We start from the raw sequence: 23,264 nt of genomic DNA on the forward strand, positions 1-23,264 counted from the left end.
CCATCCCGGTCCATCGGGAACGTCAGGGGAGCTGCTGTGTGTTTATCCCATCTCTTCACAGTGCCACCAAACTCTACCCTCCAGCTCCGAGACGTGCTACGAGGAAGCCCTGGTTTTGTCGCCCTTGGACTTTAAAAGGCTCTTCCTAGGAAGTGCGCGGGGCGGTGAGACGCCCAGCGTGGCCCAAGTGCTTCTGACCAGAGAACTGCGGCCAGCTCGGGCGCCCGGCCTGCCTCCTGCCAGGCGCTGTCTGGGCAGCTCGTCACCAGGGGCTGCGGCTTGTCCTACTGACAGCTTAAGTGCACAGCCCCCACAGCACAAAGAAACGTGCCCACCCCACCCTCTAGGAGGGCGAGGGTCTCCCTAGGCCAGCTCCTCGAAGCCAGAGCAGCCCACGCCCTCCCCCACACTGGGAGCCGAAGGGTGACTGGGAGCCAGCGTGGAACCCGGCCCCAAGTCCCAAGAGCTAGCCTGAACCAAAGAGTGGCTTCCTCAGAAAGCGGGCAAAGCCTCCTCCCTGCCCTGCCCAGCGCCGGGGGCAGTGTGTGAGGCCACGGGGGCAAGCGGGCAGTGTAGGCGGGAGGTGGGCTGGCGGCTCCAAGGGGACCCGGCGTGTCCTGCCGAGCGCCCAGTGACACCTGCCATGTGGCCTGACTTCTGCAGGGGCCACGCTGGCTGCGGCCTGGGCCCCCGGCCTCGCCCTGCCTCTGGCGCCCGCGGCCTCCTTCCAGCACCCTCGTTGGGCTGCGGTCATCTCCACCTGGTCCCTTCCAAGTGACTGGGCCCCTGGGGAGGCGGCCTGAGGCCTCCCCACACTGACCTCCACCATCCCCTACAGTCACCTGCCCAGGTCCCGGTGGACAGCACCGCTGCCACGGCCCAGCCACTCCAGCCGTGGTCCGCGGGCGCTCGAGGCCTGGCCAGGCCCGACGGCGCCACCACGAGGGCCGCGCAGGCGGCTCCGGGCACGCCGGCCCCTCACCTCATGAGCTTGTATCTGGACGCGAAGGCCTTGCCACAGCCGGGCTGCGGGCACTGGTAGGGCCGCTCCCGGGCGTAGGAGCAGGCGTACATGGCGACCTTCTCCAGCGGCCGCGGGGCGGCGGGCCACGGGGCGGCGGGCCACGGGCGGCGGCTCAGGCGCGGGGCCAGGCGGCCAGCAGCGCGGCCAGCGGGGCGCGGGCGGGCGGCCGCATCCCACGAGGCCACCTTAGGCCCCACGAGCTGCCAGCTCCTGTGCCCCCTTCACGGGTGGCCTCGGGCCCTGATGAGCTTCCAGGGGTGGCGGGGCGGCGAGCATCACGGCGGCAGGGCCGCCCGTCACCAGCCTGCCTGCGGGAAGAGGAGAGGTTCCGAGGGGCCACGCAGTGCCCGCCCGCCCGCAGGGGGACACGCAGCCAGCCCGGCCCGCTGTCCCCTGGGCGGACCGCGAGCTCGGGGGCCGTGGGCACGTGGGTAGTGGGGCGAGAGAGAGGTCTGCATGTGCGACCTGTTCTGATGCCGGGGGACACAAGGGCACCCACAGCAGGCTGGGGCAGCTGGGTCCACGCCACCGCCCCGCGCCCGCCTGCCCGGGACCGCACTGTCACCTCCTCTCCCCGCTAGTGGACATGCGTGTCCAGGGAGGCACTGGGGCGCAGCCACGCGCTCAGGCAGCGCCTCCAGCCCAGCTGGCCTCTGCCAACGGGCCAGCCTGCCGGGTGCCCATAGCCCGGACCTTGGCGTCGAGGCTCCGCCACTGCCAGGGCTCCAGGGTGCTTCTTCACCGCGCAGCACCCGCCATCCCACTTCCTTTCTCACCAGAGCAGCCCCGAAAGCCAGACGGTGGCCCCAGGGTTGACCGGCAACAGTTCAAGCAGCTGCGCGTGCCTTTCCCGACGGCGCAGGCTGGGGTGTCTGCGGTCCTTCCCCTCCCGCACGCCTCTAGGGTCGCTCAGAGCTCCCCGTGCGCCCGGCACCCTCCTCCTGCCTCCGTGGAGCATCCCCTGGCCTGGGGATTCCGTGCAGACCCTCACCCGGGTGTGGGGGAGCCTGGCCGCAGGCCGCTCCTCTGCCCGAAGCCCCGTCCCCCATTCCAAGGCGCTCCTGGGCCGACACTGAGGCCCCCCCAACACTGGGCCATGTTCAGAAGCCTGTCCCGGGAGCCACATCCTGTTTGGCCGAGTTTTGCTGCCAGGTCTTGAGCTGTTGTCACACTTGAGTCCATCATCACCAAATAGCCCCCATGTAGAAATGCCCCAGGTCCCGGCTCCCAGTCCTGCAGCCGGGACATGGCGTGTGGCTGGCTCGGTGGCGCTGGCCACTGCAGGGCTGGGGGGCTGTCCCCCCCCCCGCCACCCTGCACACCAGCTCCAGCTTCTCCTGGTGAGCCCACTCCCTCCACGTCGCTTTGTGAGTGGGCAGCCGCACCGTCCGACAGAACTTCCTGTGACGGCGATAGCAGGAAACCGGGGCCGGCCAGGCTTGCCCTCGGACACAGGTGGGCTGGCTCCGCGGCCGGGGGATTTCTGCAGACCCATCACTTGCTCTTGGACAAGCCCAAGCTGCAGCTCGCCCCCCGGCTGGCAGGTCCCGGGGTCCTCTCGGTCATACCCACCTGCTCTGTCAGAGTAGCCGGCGGCCATCCCTGAAACAGGAGGACTCTGAAAGGGCCCTGGGAGCTAAAACATACTGAGCCAACAGCAGCTCCCGGGAGGCTCTGGGGTTGCAAGGTAGATGCCACTGCTGCCCCGTGGCACATGGCTGCAGCTGACTCAGCTGTGGACATGACCGAAGAGACCACGGGTTCTTTCCATACACAGAACACACCAGCAGCCTTGCACGTGCCTGGAGCCAGCGGCCGGCAGCCCCGCTCCCACGCGGCGGCAGGGAAGAGGCCTGCGCCGTTCCTCAGCAGCTGCGTCCTCACACGCCGGGAGTCGGAAGGAGAAGGTAAGGTTTCCGCAGGAGCCGACTGCCCCTCAGCCTGACTGAGATTTCCCAGGACAGCTTTGCAGCCGCTTCTTCCGCAGACCTCAGGGTCCGCCAGTGGTGATGGCGCTGTGCCAGACGAGCTCAGGCTTCCTTCCCTCCAACTTTGCCCCCCCGAACTGGCCCAGACCCCCAGAAGAGGAAAGTGTCTCAAACGCTGCACACCAGTTAGCTCGTGCACGTCCTCCCAAAGCCCTCTCCTGCTGGGTTTTAGTTTTGCGTGTTAAATATGCCTAGCCCAACAGAAGTGCAAAACTGGCACTCAGGTGCTGGGCAGAATTACAAGACGGTAAACGTTCTCTCATTTTCTTCAGCAAGTCTGTCTTAACGATGAACCCAAATTCACGGTTCTAACACTTAACTGCGTATAGCACAAATGTGGACCTTTAACGCAAACAGCTGCCTTGTTTTCTTGGGGTGACCGTGGTTAAAATAACATGGCCTGTCCCGGCAGACTGAATTCTTGGTGGCCGCAGGTTAAGCTCAGCTGGTGGTGGTCTTTAAAAGAAGCCGTGTGGGTCCCTACGACGGCTCACACCCCTCTTGGCCTGCACTGGCCGTTGGCTGCTGACTCGAGTCTCCGGCTGGAACCTGAAGCGCCTTCTTGCCACATCAACTTTCGATTCCTTCTCCGTATTATCTGGCAAGCTGCCACGGTCCCACCGGGACGTCCTGGGCCTCGAGAGCCGCCCGCCCGGGTGCCCTGAGCACGGCCAAGTCTCCCCTGTCACCCCGGAAGAGCGCGTCTCCCCCAGACCATGCGGGGCAGGGTCTTCAACCCCCGACTAGGAACACTGCGGGAGTGACACGGGTCGCCGGGTGCCAGGGAAGGCCGAGCCATCCGCTCTGCCGGTCCTGCCGATTATTTTGGAGCCAGAGGGGCTGGGCCTGGAACAAGGCATGTTGGCGAGGCGGCCGCAGGAAGCCCCGGGCAGGCGCGTGGCGTCCCGGCCGAGGAGCTCGACAGGCGTGCCCCAAGTCAGCCCCAGCTCCCGTCCCGTCCCCCGGTCCCCAGGACACTCCACCGAGGCCCCTTTCCTCAGAGATGCGGCGCAGTTTCCATCTTTGGTCTTCACACACGCGCAGGGCGCGGCTCGGCCCGCCGTGGGCCTCCTTGGACGCGTCAGTCCCGCGCAGGCCCCGCGCTCGAACGCCAAACCCCGGGCTGCTCTCAGTGAACGGGCGGTCGCCGGCGTTACAGGAGCCCCCGGCGAGGTCCGTTTTCTCTTCTGCTCAGGAAACGTGGCCACCAGGCGGGGAGCGGGCTGGCGGGAGCTTCCGTGCAGGCCCCGTCTCTGAAGGCGAGGCAGGGGCCGCCGGCACCGTCTTCCGATGCCCACGAGCGGGTGTGACACTGCGGTGGGCCCCTCCCGTCTCCTGGGTGAAGAGATGTGTGCGGGGGCCGGCACGGCCGTGGGTGGAGACACAGACCCCGCGAGCCCTCACTGCACGGCCGGGCCAGACGAGCAGCCGGGGGACCACGCAGGGCGCGCCGGGGCCGCTGGGAGTGCTCCGAGATGAGGTGCCACGTGCAAGCCCCTTCTGGGGTTAGGGGCCCAGCGCCCCTCGGGTTCTCCAGGGAGCCCAAGGTCCAGCTGGGTGAGGTGACGCAGACTTGGAGGGAAAACGAGAGAATCCCTCCAGGATGCCGATTCAGCCGACGTCACAAAGGTGCCAACGACTGCCGTTTGGGGATCACGCGTTCTGGGTCTCAGTCACCATGTTTTAATTAAACGCAAGAGGGAAGTGGATTTGGCTCAATGGAGAGGGCGTCTGCCTACCACATGGGAGGTCCAGGGTTCAAACCCCGGGCCTCCGTGACCCGTGTGGAGCTGGCCCATGTGCAGTGCTGATGCACACAAGGAGTGCCGTGCCACACAGGGGTGTCCCCCGCGTAGGGGAGCCCCACGCACAAGGAGTGCACCCGTAAGGAGAGCCACCCAGCGCGAAAGAAAGTGCAGCCTGCCCAGGAATGGCGCCGCACACACGGAGAGCTGACGCAGCAAGATGACGCAACCAAGGGAGACACAGTTTCCTGGTGCTGCCTGGCAATGCAAGCAGATGCAGAAGAACGCACAGCGAATGGACACAGAGCAGACAATGGGGTGGGGGGAAGGGGAGAGAAATAAATTTTAAAAATAAAAAACAAAATTAAACAGAAGGCTGGATCTCAGGTTCCTCTGAACCCCCAGCAGTAAGGAGCCGGCACGAGTCCAGACAGGCGCGGATCCAGCAGGCCAGGGCCCACCGAGGGCCTGCAGGGTCTCAGCCACCCCTCAGCCTTGCCCGTGATCATGGAGACCGATGTCACCGAGACCCGCATGGCCTGTCACCGGGGAGAGACGTGCTGGGTCCCCGGCCCACGCCCGCTCACTGCCACAGCCCTCTCCCCCCGTGCCCAGGACGGCCAGGCCACGCCCGCCCACTGCTGCCTGCCCCGAGCACCCTGCTCTCCTGCCCGTGCTGCCTGGAATGCCCTCCGGCCCCTCGTCCCGGCAAACTCTTGCTGCTCCCCTGCCCTGGCACGGGCTCCTCTTCCACGGGGCGGGGTGGGGGCTCTGCGGGCGAGATGCCAGGGCCCGCGGTAGCCGTGGGGACACTAAAGGGTCACCGCAAACCAGGGTGGCCTCGGGAAGCGGGTGCTGCATGGGGGGCCAACCGTCCTGCAGGGCCGTCCAGCCAGTGCCTGCGGCCATCTCCCGCTCCTCCTGGGTGGAAGCTTCCACTGCCTGTCCTGCTGGAGAGGCGGCCGCCGCTGCCCCTCTCTGCCACATGGCCCCCGGCGCTGCCTGGGGACAGCCAGGCTCCTCGCCCTAGACTCAGAAGTCACCTCGTGGGGCTTAATTTTGAACCGTGACTGAACTATGTCGTGACAGATGAAGCCTAACACAGGCGAGAAAGCCAAAGTGAATTATTTAATAATCAGAGAATGTAAATGAGAAAGGCACCTGCTGATTCGACTACAGCTCTAGAACATCAGATCTACGCTCGAGCTATACAATTTGAAAAAAGGACCCAGTAGTGTGAAACTTAAAGACGGCAGAGTACACAACAGCCGCCGCCCACCCGCCCGGCCACACCATTTCACCCGGTAACTCGCCTCTGGGTCAGGCTCCTCGAGCCTCAGGACTAGTTGAGGGAACACGCAAAAACAGCAGGCGCCGTCAGCACAAGCTGCGCCGTCCCACGGGGAGTTGCTAACCCTCAGGGTCTCGCTGCTTCCCAGCCTGGGGTCTCGCGCTTGCCACTCCCCAGAAAACTGCCCACAGGTGTCCACGGCTGTTCCCCCTTCTCAGGTCCCACGAGGGCTCGTTCCTGACCACCCCGCCCCGTGGCGCTGACGTGGCCCTGCTGTCTTAGAACTACCCAGAACCCCCTGCTCATCTGCCCCCTACCGCAGAACTGAAGCGCCACGAGAGCAGGGACTCCTGTCGACTACAGCACCTACTATGTGCCTGGCACGTAGTAGTTTCACAACGAAGAAGGGACAGGGCCATCACTGGGCCAGGACGCTAGAGGCCAGGGCTAAGAAACAGCGATGACCAGAACCCAACAGCAGGCCCCTGCCTGTGGTGACAGCAGCCCGCTGCCAGCATGTCAGGTCCAAGATAAGATGTCTGTTACCACTGCTTCTAGTCAACACGTCGGAACTGTCTAAGTCAGGGACACACAACAGGCGGTCAAGAGAAGTGGGAAAATCGGAATGGTATACATCTTTCATGGATGGCTGACAGAACACCCCAAAAAATCCACAACAGATCTGAACTAAGAAGTTTGGCAAGGTTCTCAGTTATAAAAATCAAAATACAACATCAGCCCCATTTCTAAATATCAGGACACAGAAATGTAATTGAAAACTCCATATATATTAGCCACAAAACAAATAATGAGAAATAAATCTAAATAATGAGAAACAAATCTAAAAAGTTCTATAAAATATTTATTGAAAGAATTATAAAACCATTTGAAAGACATTAAGAAAGACCTAAATAAAAGAAGAAATACACCAGGTTTCATGAGTAGGTAAAATATAGAAAGAATTATTGTAAGTGGGGAGTTCTCACACACATTTATTCCATGATGTTCTCATCAAAAGTCAACAAGGTTCTTTGTGGAACACATCAAGGTAATCTAAATTATATACGGAAGAGGAAAAGGTCAAGGAGAGCCCAGACCTTCCCAGAGCTGCTGGATTATTCTCAGAATCGTACCAACAGACTGTGATTTCTCACAAAGAAGAACAAGGTAAAAGAGAACAGATGAAGATTTTTTTTTAAGCTGCAGAAATATCAAAGTTGACTACATTCATCTAGACACTTCTGTTCCGAGATCACTGAGGATGCCACCTGCAGGATGTAACCAAGAGAAGGTTGGGATCTGGGCCAGGTAAGGAACACCTGCGGTCAGTAAGAACCCTGGGGCCCGCCTCTGGGCCCCGGTGGGTGGGTTTCTCCAGCTGGCAGCACCCACACTGCGGGGAGAAGTGAAACGCAGTGCCCTCGCCGCCCTTGTGTGCGGCCTGCAGGCCTCGGGGCGAGCACTTCCTGCGCAGAGCCTGAGGCCGCTCCCTGGACTCCGCCTGTCCCTTCCCATAAATCCAGAGCGCACAGTTCACGAAGACACCCTTCCTAGAACTGGGAAGCGCCGCTGCTCCTGCAAGGCGACGCTGGGCTTCCTTTCCTTTTTAAATCAATAAACGTTTTGCCAGGTTTCTGTCGGGGAGGGAAAGGGCAGGGTGCTGCTGGAGCTACTGCCCCGCGTTTCTAAGGGACAGGGAGCAGCAGGGGAGCGGGAGAGTGGAGGGACGCCGCCAGCTGGGCCCCCCAGCCTTTGCTCTCCCCCGGGCGGCAGTGAGGGCTCTGGCGGGTTCAGACCCGGCCGGCGCACCCGTTGGCCGCCATGCACCTGCAAGCCTCCCGCGCCCGGCGCCACGCCCTCCCCCTTGCTGGCCGTCCCCTGCCCACCCTACTCGGCCGGCCCCTCGAGCGTCTAGTCCAACACCGCCCGCCGCATCAGCCACCCCTCTCTGTCCCACCATGGCAGACACGTGCCAGAAGCTTCCGACACCAGAAGATGCGAGCGCCCCCGCGCCTAACCAGGACGCCACTGCCTGTCTCGCCCCCGTAGACGTGTGGGCTCTGTTGAAAGGCATTACAGTTTCGTGGTCAGTAAACCAAAATACTTGCAGCAATCTTAGAATATTTAGTAAAACAGTATTCAGTTTCTACGGAGCTCAAAAAGGCCTCCCAAACTCATTTTTCTAGTGATTGTCATCTCCTGACCGGTGACACAGGCGGATGGGCAGCCTCAGCCCCACCCACCGGGCGAGAAAGCCGCAGCTCAGAGGACGGGGTCCTTTGTCCCCCGGCACCCGCTCGGCGAGGAGGCCCCGGGCAGCCTGCTGCTGCGGCAAGGGGCCTACTGGGCGCTGCAGCAGGGCCGGGGCCCCGACTCCACGCCCCCTCCCAGCCGGACACCTGCGTGTCCTGCACACTTCAGCAATCGCCATTCCTGCCTGATTTCCAAATAAAGCCCCGGACACGGAGCTGGCTTCCTCGGGACAGCTGGCATGTGACCGGCAGCTTCCTCTGCTGGCACGTCAACACGTGCCCCGAGGGGCGCCCACCCTCACGCCTCCTCGCGGGCACGAGCTCCGCATGGTCCGGGCGCCCAGCAGCTCCGTGACGGCTGAGCTGGCCGAGGGCACACGCTCTGCAGGTGCTCCTGGGGCCGTAGGCGGGGACAGAGGGGTCTGAAGGCGGCTCACTGAATCCTCCGATTGCAGATTCTGATACTCTGATTCCCTAAAATGCAGATTCTGATACATGGACAAACAGGCACCTGTTCTTCCAGAAGAGAATTCGCAGTTTGAGGCGGACACACTTTTTAGCCACGAGGACCACGTCTGCGTCCTCCCCCAATTCTGCTTCTGAGCAATTATTAACAAACACGCCTGGTGGGAGCCCACGTTAGGGAGTCACTGCCTGGCGCCCAGAGCCCAGGGAGAGTTCCCAGTCCTGGGAGGGGCAGGAGAAGCACCCCGAGCACACAGGCACGGCGGCGCAGAGAGGAACAGGATGTGTTCCGCGGCTTCTCCGTGCATCCTAGCAGACCACAGCCACCCACTTTAAACTCTGCAGTCCTGTAGTATTCGCTCGACAAGTCCATCACTCCTTATTTTTAACATGGCTGAAGTCTTAAATATTTTGATCTTCTGAGTACTTGAAAGTTGGGATAAAGCTCACGGGGTTGATGCTTAGATTTTCAGGGCCATCCAGCGTGCCCAGTGAAGGCCCTTCTGTGCAGGCCATGTCCTTTGTCCTACCTGCAACTGGCCTGGAAAAACTCTCAAGTTCTCCCCACCTTCTGCACCAGAAAAGGGAGAGTAGGAAATTGTTTACATAAAACATTCAAAACAGTCCTCACAGGAAACGTGTTCTTTCTAAACCAACAGCATTAAAATGTCTCAGAGCAGGCATGCAAACCTCCAGGGCAGCAGAGCCGGAAACGAGCTGAATGGAGGGTCAGGAAGCGCGAGCGGGGCTTCATCCCCGACAAAAGCAGCTCACAGGGCTCCCAGCCTGCGCCTCAGCAGCAGCAGGGAAACCTGAAAACCGCAGATTCCCAGGCCACGGCATGGAGGCGCCCCAACAGCCCCGGGGCCCCCAGGGGCTCCTGACAAGGCTGCGAGGCGCGGCTGTGGACCGCTTTGCACAACGGAGCGCGGCGAACGTGCAGAAAGCGCTTCCCTGTTGCCCCGCTAGCAGCCACGTGGGGCTTCTTCCAGATGAGACGCTCCGCTAAGGTCCTCCGGGGCAGGCGTCCGGGGACCCGCTCGGCCAGGGGAGATGCTGCCCGTCACACCTGAGCCGCGGCCCGGCCTCTCGGCGGCCTCGGATCCCAGCGTGTGCTTGTGAAAGAAACCCCTCTTGGTTATTTGCACGCTTTCGATTAGTGAAGACTGTGTACTTGGAACCTTCCTCAGCTGCTGCGGAGTGATGCATTATTTGCTGCACAAGTAAGGACAGCACCGACTTTAACCGGAGAAAACCAGGAGGAAGGCGCCTGGTCCCCGCAGGGTCATCAGGCGGCTCCGGCGTTTCTGGGTCCCACCAAACGCTTCCTTTTAAAGGTGTTAGTAGGGAGGGGACGAGATCCCGTTAGCATCACTTGGAAACGTGGAGTTTAAACCCCACACACCTGTAGAAGTCGCCTCCCTCTAGCCACCCACCTGGGGTCTGGACGGCGCTTCTAGACCTCAGAGGCAAGAGCAGGCAGCAAACTCAGAAGGGATTTAGGCAGTGAGAGGCTTGGGAGATAAAAATCCAGGTGCAAAACAAATATAAGAAAACTTACTATGGTGATCAGAATAGAAAATGCATACTATCAAAGGCAAGGACCTTTTGCCAAAAAAAAGGGGCCCAGTCGGCCGGGGCTGCTGCGGCCACTGCTGGTTGAAACGACAGGAAGTCCTGGGGGCGGGACGTCAACATGCGGCACCCCCAGCTGTGGTGCCCAGCGCTGCCAGCAGGGCTAGGCCCATAGCGGGTGTCCCTGCCGCGCCCGTGGCAGGCGTCTTCGCGCTCCGCTGTGGCCTCCTCTACTGTGCCTGGATTTCCTCTGCCTTACAAGGCCCTCCACCCCACGAGCTGAGGCCCGGCCTGGCCACCTTGGCCTCACCTACAAGGACCGTGATGATCCCTTTGATGAATGCACCACGCCTCAGCTGAGAAGGTCTCCTCAGTTCTCGTCACCAATGGTCCACACGCCCAAGGGAGGCAGATCACACTGCCGGCGTCTTCTGAGGCGGAAGGGACTCAATCCCCGGCGGGGACCAAGGGCGACGGTGAGCAAAGCTCGTCCCCGAGGCCGCAGCGCGAGCGAGGGCTGCTCGTGGGGGACGGAGGGGAGCGGTCAACAGAGAACCACCCTGTTGTGGGGCAAAAGGCCACAAAAATGATCGCAGAGAAACTGAGGGCTGAAATTAAGGATCTTATCTTGAAATAGGTGGTTAAAACAAATGCATGATGGGGAATAAGAAATAAAAACTTCTTATGTATAGGTTGACCACGAACTTCCATTTGGTGACATAGCTATTGTACAATTTTAGGAAATCTGGATAAACATGCAAATTAAGCATCACCTCAAGTATGTTTTAGACATACGAGTTAAAGGCCTGGAATTACAACATATGAAACATTTTATTCTAAATGCGGGATAACACCTACCATTTTTCTAAGTATCTGTGTATGATTCTTTTGTAGATAAAACAATTTAAAAACTTCTTTTTAAAATCAAAAGGAGATTTTGTCTCAGATGTGATCTTTGTTCACAAGACTCTCCTGTTACTTTTACTGGACCTGAGGTTGGCACTGAGGTTTGGTGTATGCTCAGGGGACCTGGGTCTCTGGACTGTCCATGTGATAGCCAGGCCCTAAGCCTCAGCAGACCTGCAGCTCCTACCCTCTGGTTTAATGGACTTACTCCAGCCAGCTAACAGGGAGGTGAAGAAGGTCAACCACCACACCAGGGAGCCTAGAGTGCCTGCAACTGCAAGGAGAATTGCATCCAGCATCCATGTGGAATCTAAGCACCCCCTCAATATAGAGGGGGAGTGGACATCACCATCCCAGGGTCCTCAGGATGGAGTAATAAAATATGGATTAGAGTCAACTTACTGGTATTCTACTATAGAACTATTCTGACTAGTAATGGAAAAAATTGTATCACTGATGTGGAGAAAGTGGCCACGGGAGTTGCTGAGGGCAGGGAGAGGGAAGAAGAGATGTGATGTGGGGGCATTTTCAGGACTTTGAGTTGTCCTAAATGATATTGCAGGGTCAGATGCTGGACATTACATATCCTGCATTAACCTACTGAATGTACTGGGGGAGAGTGTGAACTACAGGGCAAACTATTATCTGTGTGGTGTAGCAGTGCCCCAAAATGTGTTCACTGAGCACGATGAGTGTGCCGCAATGATGGGGGAGGTTGTTGGTGTGGGAGGAGTGGGTTGGGGGGGGTGAAGGGTGTATGGGAACCTCTTGTATTTTTTAATGTAACTTTTTTGTGTGATGTATATATCTTCAAAAAAATACAATTTACAAAAATGATGGGGTGGGGGGTGGGGGGTGGGGAACCGGGTATATGCGCATATCTTTTTTTTAAATGTTTTTAAATGTAACATTCTTTGTGATCTATTAACTTTAATTTAAAAAGTATAAAAAAATCAATAAATAAGATAGCAGGCAAGACCACCTGGCGCTCACACCCTCACCTGCGCACACACCTGTGCGCTGGCGGATGCGTGAGCGCCAGGCAGAAGCCACGTCTCCTCCGGGGCAGTCCCGGGAAGGCCGACTGTGTCATCTTTAATAGTCAAGCCTTTGGGATTTGAAGCTACTAGGGCTAGGTCTATTCATTTAGGTGTGAGCCGAGTCGGACTTTCCCCTGAAAGCTGTCCCCTGAAGTAATGACTACAAACACGCCGTGAAACCGGCCGCCTCGTTCATCTAGCGGCGTGAAGGACGAGGCTCGGAGGCTCGTCACGCAGGACGAGGCCGCGGGGCGGCAGGTGCGCTAACCGCCAGGCGCCTGCGGCGCAGCCCCTCCGTGCGGGCTGGGTAAGGGGCCGGACCGCGCTGCGCTAAGGCCGTGGCGCTTAGTGGGGCTCCCGAGAGGGAGCACCCAAAAGTCTGCTTCTACAGAGAACACACGCCTAACAGGGGACCCGGGAGCCCTGACGGGCGGCGGCCGGACCAGCCGCTGGAGTCCGCCTGGGCTTCCGGGCAGTTCTCAGGCCTGAGCCGCGGCCTGCTGCGGGCCACGTGGCCAGCACGGCCGGAGCGCACCTCACCGCAGCCTCCCTGGCGCGGGCGGCCACGCAGCACGGGAGCAGGGGGCTCACCTCCCGCCCCCGCCCTCGCCCCTGCCCGCTCTGGCAGACGTCACAGGAACCACGTCTCGACGCCGGAGGGTGGGAAGTGCTGTGCCTCCACTTCCTCAGCCACGCGCGTGGGGCACGTCCCACACAGGAGCCAAGTCACCACAGCTCCCAGAACGCTCGAGTGGAGCCGCAGCCCACCTAGTCCGCCTCTGAACCATCCCTTGAAAGCCCGGTCCCCACGACTCCGACCACAGCGCGCACGCGTGTAAACCTGGCTCTAAACTTCAGCTGCACCTTTACCCCAAACAGAAATCCAGACAGATGGCCTTAAAAATCATCCTGGTAATAAAAATTTAAAATCACAGTAAGAGTTCCTGCCTCTGGGAGCTCACCTACTCCCCTCCCCCAATACACATTTTGTAAGATATTCCATTATGATTTTAAGATGTTATTTTCCCAAGGAATGTTGACACCTGTTTCCCACGTAACACTCTGGTTTAAAAGGAAACCGGTTGTAGCTTGAGTTGAGCTCAGACACTGAGTGCAGTGAGGTCATCATGGCCCCCCAGGCTCAGTGTCCCTCCCGCTGTCCACACGGAGCATGGCGCGCCCTTGGAGCAGGGCTCGGAGCACCACTGCAGGACACCTGGCTGAAGATACACCCGAGGAAGGACATCTTGTCATGTCATCTGACGTCCCGTCACGTAACAGAAGCTGGAGCCGCTCCAACCACCAAACATGGACAAGCGGACCCTCCGAGGCCCCGAATTAAAAGTTTTCCTTGTCCAAGAGCAAAAATGTGGCCATTCTGTTGAGACTTATCTTTAGGACAAGAAGATTCCAGAAGCCAGCACCTGGGTCTGATCAGGAGCGGGTCACCCGCCTCTGCCCGCTCCCCAGAGGCTGGGGGCAGCTGCCCATCAGAGCAGTGTTGGGAAAGTCACGGCACCGGTCGGAAGCAGCAGCAGCCACTGGGCGCGTCTGAAATTTGGATTTGCCGCCGAGACCTGGAAGAGCGTTTCCACTGCAAGTGCCAGGCAGGGAGCCAGGCCCATCGCCACTGTCGCTGCAGCGCGGGCGAGCGGAAACAGGAGGGCGCACCGACTTCCCTGCCCCCTCCCAGAGCACGCCCGGGGCCAGGGGCTGCATCCGAGGGTGCAGAGGGGGCTGGGCCGAGGGGGCGGCCACAAATCCTTCCTGGGAAACCTGCAAGTGAGCGAGCGGTGGGAGGAGGGAGTTGAGTTTCCTTGGGACAAACCCTGGCCCTTTTCCTCACCATGTCCTGAAAAGTAAGGGCTGATTTGAAGATCTAGGATTTCAGGTGCAGCCCAGTCTAGGAACCCCTGCATTCGCGTGGGACACGGACTCCCAGGTATAGTATCCCAAGGACATTAACGTGAAAGACGAAAGCGGCTCTTGTAACATCCCACGCAGTACAACGGCCCCAAATGGCGGGGCGCAGCGCGGGCGGACCTGAGGCCCACGCTCAGGGATGTTTTGAAACAAATGAATGGAACATTCTATGGAACTGGCATATGATACCAATAGGGCTAGCTGTAAACCTCACTTGCCTTTTAGTCTTTTTTTCCTTCTTAAAGGAAAAAAAAAATCAAAAGAATTGGCTGATTCTATCATAGATGATACTTGTCTTTCTCTACTTCTGTGTCTAAAAAAGCATGGGGTGTTGAATCAACTTCTACTCAGCGCTCTTTCTCGCACATGCCGTATTCCTACTTGTGACGCAGCGGTGACAAAACCCCCACTGTTGGCCCCACACCGGCCAGGCCCAGGAGAGCACGGGAACTCTTCTCCTGGGGCCGGATCTCCCAACTCTGCTGTGCTAAACCGAGGTCGAATTCTCCCCCTGCCTGGTTTTCACGAGGCCCGTCCCCGTGCCCCCTTTCAGCTGTCACTGCGCTGAAGCCCTGAATTCCCGGCACAGGCCATGCACGGCTCGGGACAGCAGGCATTGATTTCAGCTTCCCAGGGAGCAGCTGCAACAAACAGATCAAAGCGCCCAGGAGGCCCTGCCCAGCACGGGAGAGGGGGCCATGCAGACCACCTCAGGGACGGATCCACGGTCATCCGTTTCCCACGTTCCGGGGACAGTTGAGCGCTAACCCTGACAACGCAAGCCATCACGCCGAGTTTGGGGGTGGTGGGTGCAGGCACCAGGGAAGCCCCCACTCCGGGGCCTGCTCGCCTCAATGCACCCCGGCATTCCAGAGACAAACTCGGCTGGCACCCTGCCCCGCCTTCCTCCATCCAGCAATCCCAGGGGCCACTTCCTCCGTGTCACTGTCCCAAGCCTGCTGGAAAGTCGATTCTTGCCCTCCCAGCCCCAGCAGGATGGGGACAGGGTGGAGCTTCTCGGGCTTTCCTGAGGGTGCTCACCAGTGCAGGCACAACCCCAAGGACAGTGCGTTTGCATAAACACTGTTTGCAAAACAAATACGGGAACAAGACAAACACAGAAGGAGCTGGGCATCCACGTTCCACAGGGCCGTCGGTCTCCGTGCGGCCACTGGTCTTCGAGTGCGTGGGCCGGGGGGAGAGGGACGGAGGGAACATGAAGGGATGGGGGTATTCCCATCAGTTACTGCACGGAACGAATACAGTAAAGGCTTCCAAAATCGCCTTTGAATTCTGAAATGCCTCTCTGATGCTGCCTCGCCAATGCCCCGAACAAAATGCACTTATTTTATTGTTTTCCGTTCCATCTTCATCACTAATCCTAAGCAAACATGGGAATAAGTGGGTGAAGTCTCAAAATTCCTAAACCAAAAAAAATATAAACCACCCTGGAACAAAAGGTATGGAGAACTCATTCCTTGATGCAGCCACACTGCTGAGAGGCAGGAGTGCAACCTTCCCACGCTGCCCATCGCACGAGTGTCAGTGCTGACGGAGGGGCCGCCGGGGGGCCACCAAGGACCTCCTGGCCACCGCTTCCTGCCCATGCACCTGGAACCCAAGGGCGCCACTTGGACAGGCTGCTGAGCGGCCCCTAGGAGAAGAGACATCTACTTATCCTCCAGTTAGGAGAGAATGGACTTAGAAAGGACAAAAGTCTAAACTGCACAGAAAGCAAGCCTGCCGGTAGGCACTGTGTGAGCCAAACTGGGACCCTCACGCGCTCACTGCAGGCCCACTGTGCACCGAGGGTCACGCCTACCCTGTCTCCCTGCTCTTCCTAAAGGGGGACCAAAGCATCTGTCCAGGATTCCTTTACAAGGGACAGGGAAGTAATCCCCCAAACCCCTCACCTCACTGGAAAAAAAAAAAGGGCATCTGGTCAACAGAAACTCTTTTTGTAATAGAGGGTCTGTAATTCAATAGAGAGTCTCTGGAAACTCACTAGGATCCTATAATCAAATAATTTTGGAAAAAAACGTTCAGAATATATACTACTTAAAGACTAATGTCAATTGTCCAAACACACTCCGCAATCCACCTGACCAATCTTTCAGAAGCATTCATGTAGCACTTAAAGGAAACATCAATTTGATCTTCACCACCATCACCTGAGGTCAGTGGTTTTATGGATTTCTGTTTTTGAAAAGAGGCTGAAGAGGGGTAAACTGACTTGCCCAAGTCACAGGGTCCAAACTTGACATTCAAGTACTTTGTTCCCAAATCCCACTCTGTTTCTGTTTGCCGTAGCTACTCTGAACTGTGGACTTAACGGCCAAGGCTCTCGCCATAACTAGACCCAGTAAGGACGACCACCACCCCTTCCAGGCCCGGGCTGCACCGCTTCCTTCTGGAGAGGGAGGGCCTGTGGGTGGGGACCCTGCTCAGAGCCCAGCTGCAGGGCTGGTGGCACCTCGCAGTAACTGTGCCGGCCACGCTGGCAGGACCGGGGCTCCCTCAGCCCTCACCCAGGGACGAGGCTCCTTCTCTGACAGGTGCGTGGACGACCGGGCCAGATGGCTTCCACAAAGAGCGCGACCAGCCTCCACTCCTGACAACTGCCCAGCAAGGGGCAGCTATTACCACCGAGGGTGAAAACGAAACCAATAGAAAACTCATCAAAAGGGGAAAATGCTTCCTCGCCAATAAAAGGTCATAAAATTTAACTCTCTGCCCCTGGATTGCATGATCCCCTCTGGTGCTGAAATCTTCCACACTCAAGCTAGGATTTGACGGGACCAACTAATGAACCAAGATCAAACCCACAAAAGATAAAGAAGCTGCTCTACAAAACAGAAACACTAACCGAATGGTCTAAAGAAGCTAACTGAGGCAAATCCTTGCTTGCTGTAAAGCAGCAATGTGGTTTTCAGTGCAATTCCGCTTTACTACTTCAGATTTCGCCATCTTAAGTAGAAATGTTTTGGTGGCTGGGAAGAAAGTGGCAGCCTGGAGTCAAAGGGGAGAGAAACAGGCTGAGCCATCTTATTTGCCGCATATACGCAGTGCTTTGTACTCTTCAAAGAATACGTGTCTTAATTCATTTGACCCTCCCCTATTCATGGGAGAAAACAAATGAACTTCCTAGCACAGAGTAAGACTGCCGGTGGCAGCCAGCCAACCTGCTTTTTCACCCTTGCCTCAGCTTCTGTAACACCCTATCAATGGCTGGTGGCATGGTAGACTGTTTCTCTGAATCTTAAGTATGGAATCCAATGATCTAATTATCCTTGACTGCTTTTCATTTTTATTTCTTCCAACTCTGTGATGCCTACTGAAGAAGCAGGAATTAAGGACACCATTATTTAACTAAATGCTCCTAATTCTACAGTTCTGCGATTTTAAAAATTACTGTTCATTCTAATATTACATATTACATCATTTTACATGCTACATATCACATCATTTTAAATGTGCATGTTAACCTAGAGCCAGGCTATCACTGAGAATTATTGTTTTTCTTCACTATCATTTATCTCAGCAATTAAGAATTGGAAAGAACCCTTAAGGAAACCTTACGGCATGTGTCTTACTCAGCCTATTTAGCTGGGGAATCCTGGCAGGTTGTTACTTTCCTTCGAAGAACCAAGGCTTGCCTTTTTTTAATCACCATTCCTAATTGAAAGAAACATGGTTTTTCAATGGAAGATATTCAAACATCTGAAGAATGACAACTTTTACATGGAGTCAATTAGACCTTCCTTTCCTAATGGCACTTAGTACTATCAATTTCCCTCTAAGCACTGTTATAGCTGCATCATAGTCATTTGGGAATAACGTTTTCATTTTCATTCAGCCCAAAATACTTCTAATTTCCCTTTTGATTTGTTTTTGCCCCATTAGTTATGTGGTGGAATTTAAATGAACCATGTGGGCCTTCTTTTCTGAAAGGCTTTTACTATGAATTTAATTTCTTTGATAAAGGGTGGGGCAGTTTGAGATTATTTATGAATCCCAAAAGAGAGAATGTATTTGTTAACTGGTCTATTCCTCTGGGTGTGATACCCTTTTATGGCATTAGATTCAGCTGAGATGGCTTTGATTAAAGTATGTTAAGCTTAGGGCTTTGATTTGACCATGTCAGTAGGGTATAACTCAGTTTGAGTCCCCACCCCCTTTGTGGGCTATATAAATGGACACTCAATCAAAGAGACACAGAGAAGTAGATACATAGAAAAAGACACGGCAGAGGAGAGAACTTGGTTTTGATGCTGGAGCCCGGGGACAGATGAGCCATTCACTTGATAGTTTACAGGTGACCTTGTGAAGAGTGCAGAGCAGCTGAGAAGCCCGGAGAGATGAGCCTTAAGCCAGACTACAGCTGATGTAGGAAGAAGCTGGGACCACAGAGCCTCAAGAGGAAGAAGGCTGAACCCTCGCAGACATCACCCGCCATCTTGCTTCAACATGTGCCAAGTGACTGTGGGTGAGAACTCAACCTGGAGGCGGACTCTTTAGGACCTTGTAGCAGTTTGATATGGTTATGAATTCCAAAAACAGGTATTGGATTATGTTTAAATCTGGTCTGTACCTGGGCATGATTGAGTTATGATTAGGGCTTTGATTGGGCCACGTCATTAGGGTGTTGAGGCCCCACCCCTTGGTGGGTGGGCTCTCAACAGATAAAAGGCATGGCGAAGAACAGAGGTGAGGGGTTTTTGATGTTGGAGTTTGATGCTGAAGCCTTAAACTGGAGCCCCAGGAAGTAAGATCACAGAGGAAACAGAAGCCAGCCCCAGGAAGAGAGGAACCCTAAGCCCAGGAAGAAGCAAGCCCTGGGAAGAGAGGAACCCTGAACCCAGAGAGAAGCAAGACCCTGGAAGGGAGGAACCCAGGGGGCCTGAACCCTCGCAGACGTCGGCAGCCATCTTGCTCCAACGTGTGAAAATAGACTTTGGTGAGGGAAGTAACTTATGCTTTATGGCCTGGTATCTGTAAGCTCCTACCCCAAACAAATACCCTTTATAAAAAGCAACCCACTTCTGGTATTTTGCATCAGCACCCCTTTGGTTGGTTAAAACAGGCCTTTTAACTGTAAGCTTTTTACCCCCAAATAAATATCCTTTATAAAAGCAAACAGAGTTCTGGTACTTTGCAGCAGCACCCCTTTGGCTGACTAACACATAAGGCTGTTCAGGTTATCTGTTTCTTTTTGAGTAAGTTTTGGTGTTTGCAGGGTCTTTCAGGGAACTGGTCCATTTCATCTAAGTTATCCAATTGTGGGCACACAGTTATCTGTAGTATTCCCTTACAGGCCCTGCAATGTCCCTGGGATCGGTGGGCAATTCCTCTCTCATTTCTGATATTGGTAATTTGTGTCCTCTCTCTTTTTCTTAATTAACTGGCTTGATATATGCTAATCATTTTATTTTTCTTTTCAAAGACCCAACTTTTGGTTTCACTGATATTCTTTATTATTTCCTGTTCTCAATTTTGTTGACTTCTGCTCAATATTATTAATATTTCTTTTACTTTAATTACTGCAATTATTTCTCCTAGTTTTCTAAGGTGGAAATTTGGGTTATTGATATTAGGTCTGTCATCTTTTCTAATACATGCATTTAATGTTGTAAATTTCCCTCAGAGCACTGTGGAAGCTATATCCTACACATTTCTATAAGTTGAATTTTCATTTTCATTTAGTTAAAAATATTTTAATTTTTCTTCAGATATACTATTTGATCATGGGTTGTTTAGGAGTATGTGTTTAATTTCCAAATATTTGAAAATTTTCCAGCTACCTGTTATTGATTTCTAGTGTAATTACACTGTGGTCTTAAAATATACTTTGTATGATTTCTTTTCCTTAATTTTCTAATGTGTGTTTTGTGGCCCAGAATATGCCTCTGAAAGCGTGCTGCTTAGATACAAAATATTTTTTTTTCAATACCTTTATGTTACTGATTTTTAATTTAATTCCTCTGTGGTCAGTGAGCATTCCTTACACAATTTCAATTATTTTAAATTAGACTTTATATTACAACTATGGTCTATGTTTAAAAATGCTCTGGGTGCATGCCCTTAAAAGGAATAAGTATTCCTCCATTGTTGGGTAGCCTGTTCTACCAACACCAGTTAGATCCAGCTAGTTGACAGTACTGCTTAAGGCTTACTGATTTTCTGACTACTTAATCTATCAACTAATCAGAGTTGAGTGCTGAAATATGACTATAATTGTGGATTTGTCTATTGTTCCTTTCAGTTCTATCAGTTTTGCTTTGTGTATATTGAAGCTCTATTGTTAGGTACATAAACATTTAAGATTAATGTTGATGAACTGATCACTTTATCATTATGAAATGAGTCTATTTATCTCTCATAATAATGCTTACCTCTAAATTCTACTTTCTTATATGAATATCACCACTCCAGCTTTTAAAAAAATTAATGCTAGCATTGCATATCTTTATTCGCCCTATTACTTATAACCTATTTGAATCTTTATAATGAAGAGCATTTCTTAAAGGTAGACTATAGCTAGGTCTTAGTTCTTTTAAAAATTTAAACTGATAGCCCTTTAGGGTACTTAGATCATTCACATCTAATGTGTATTTTTATTGTTAGGTTGAAACCTAGTATTTAGCTATTTGTTTTCTACTTGTCCTACCTGTTCAGTTCCATTTCTCCTTTTATATTGATTGGATAATTTTTTCTGATTTTTTTTTTCTGATTTCATCCATTTTGCTTTATTTTTTCTTATTTTAGTAGTTGCTTTAGGGTTTATAGTTACATCTTTAACTTATCACAGTTTATCTTAAAGGAATATTATTCCACTTTCATGTATAGGATAAAAATTTAAAGATAGTATATTTCTATTTTTCTTCTCCTGACCTTGTACTACTGTCATAACCTTTTTACATATTGTAAACATTGCCCACTGTTTAAACAATTCTCTTTTTTGAAAGACTTTCATAAGAAGAATGTCATCTGCACTTATCCGGGTGGCACTTCTGGCACTCTTTATTTTCATCCGCACCACTTTCCTTCCTCCTGGAGCACTTCCTTGAACACTTCTCACAGTGTGGATCTACTGGTGATGAATGCTTTCAGCTTCTGTACATCTGAAAAGGCCTCTGGTCAAATGCAAGGCATTGTGCACTGGCACCGGGTATTTCGTGTTTCTTTAAATATTTTTGAGCTTTGCTCTGGGATAAGCTATTGGAAATAGTTTGATTCCTTAAATTACAGAAAATCTGGCCTGCTGCTTATTTTCATAAATTAACTTTTATTGGAACAAGCCACCCCTGTTCACCTCTGTTCCCCATGGCTGCTTTCACACAATATGCATCAGAGGTGAGTAGTTGCGACAGAAACTACATGGCCCACAAAACCTAAAATATTTACCAACTGACCCTTTATAGATTTGCTTTTAAGATTTTTTTCAAGGATCAGCACAGCCTTTAGTCTAGAGTTAGTTTTACCTCACTACTGAGAAAATAAATGCCTGAGTGCTCTACACAATACCCTTTGTGTTACAAGGCTGTTCCACCCTAAACGATGGGAACACAAGCTCTTCCGAGCCCCACATGAGCTCTGAAGATTGTTCTACATTTTTCCTTTCCCGTGGTTCTTTTTCCAGCCTTGAGTACTTTTCTGACATGCAGGCACTAACCCATGCTCAGCTGAAGACTCCCAGGGAAACCTCTGGGGTCCCCTCCTTCCTGGCACTCTGACCTGCAAATCCTAGCTGCTTCAGTCTCCCTAAATCCCTAGTTCTGCCTCTCGGTCCAGGGAGCTCCCTGGGCTATCTGGGCGCCCCACCTTGCGCGATGGCCTAGGAAACCGTAGGGCTCACCTCGCGAGTTTTCCTGTCCTCGGAGCTCAGTCTTGTGCTATCTTCTGTCCAATGTCTGAAAACCATTGTCTCATGCCTTTTAAGTTCTTTAGCTCTTTTAGGCAAGAGAGTAAATCCAGTCTCTGTTCCTGGCTGGAAGTGGGAATCTCCTCAGTACGCAGTCCCAACCCCTCACATTGGTATTAGGGCTTTGTGTTCACCAGCAGTGCTGACAAGTCTACGCAACCTCATTTCATCATAACGACACTCTGTGGGACAGGGATTGACTCTGTACTCTCAAAAACTCAGAAGTAACTCGTCTGCAGTCACAGCACAGAGCAGCCCATGTCTCCTTGACGTCACCTCTTCTACAAAAATACTTAATTTCCCCCAATTTTCTATGTAGTAGTTAAAGAATAAAATAGACTGTCCTCTCTATAAGGGGTATTTTAAAATAACCTTTCCCTAGGAGTCAAGCCTATACCACTGAGCAGAAAAAAGCCAGTTCAGAATCCTAGTTCAGGAAGTGACTTCTCAAGGCCACCAACAGCCAGGACTCCCGCCTCAACTGGTCCTTGAAAGCCTCACAGATCTGTTCCTATTGAAGGAACTATTTACTTCCACTACGAAAGACAAAACTGTGCCTAAGAAAAGGGCCCTGACTTGCCCCTGCTCTCAGACTTCCTGGCACCACTGTCAGAATTCAGACCAGCCACACCTGGCTCACACGTGCGTCCCCCACCTGGAGGTCTGCGGACTTACAGCTGCTGGAACGGAATTCTGAACGTCCCGCATCCTCAGTAACAAAATGGCGCTAGGCATCATTAACGAGAAGGATCAGGACCTGCTCTTTTTCTCCAAAGAACTTGTACGCAAACACTTCAAACACAGCTTTTCTCTCAGCAATACCTGGTCTAAATATGCTTAACTAACCTGGAATATATAAATGATTGAGATTTAAGTTCATTTTTAATCATGATTAAACGAATTAAAGTCCTCATGTCAGTATTAAATTGCCTTATTGGGTCATTAGGGAAAACCTACAAGTGACCAAATTCAGCTGAGCTTGGGGTCTAAGCACTTGACTTTTCTTATCTCTAAGTACTAAAAATTATACCTTGGTTCCTTCAAATTATTTACTTTCTGATAAAAATGCTAAATTTAGAAAACAAAACATTTCTTCTTTGAGTTATTCTTGATTTCTTTCTACTATTTAAGCTT

The 23,264-nt window shown here is 53.6% G+C and overlaps 1 protein-coding gene across 4 annotated transcripts in view; it reads right to left on the minus strand.

Annotated features, from left to right (window-relative positions):
- Positions 1–23,264, minus strand: part of PLAGL1 (PLAG1 like zinc finger 1) — a 57,606-nt gene that overhangs the window by 1,943 nt on the left and 32,399 nt on the right. The window contains exon 2 of one of the 4 annotated variants that reach the window (XM_058307586.1): positions 983–1,332. The exons of 2 other annotated variants lie outside the window; for them this stretch is intronic. In XM_058307586.1, coding sequence (XP_058163569.1) covers positions 983–1,074 — 92 coding nt within the window. In that variant the 5' untranslated portion in view covers positions 1,075–1,332. Of the gene's footprint in view, positions 1–982; positions 7,801–23,264 lie in introns of those variants that run through there. One more of the 4 variants, XM_058307585.1, reaches the window with a different exon arrangement.

This window comes from Dasypus novemcinctus, chromosome 11 (genome assembly GCF_030445035.2).
Source record: "Dasypus novemcinctus isolate mDasNov1 chromosome 11, mDasNov1.1.hap2, whole genome shotgun sequence".
Classification (NCBI taxonomy): domain Eukaryota; kingdom Metazoa; phylum Chordata; class Mammalia; order Cingulata; family Dasypodidae; genus Dasypus; species Dasypus novemcinctus.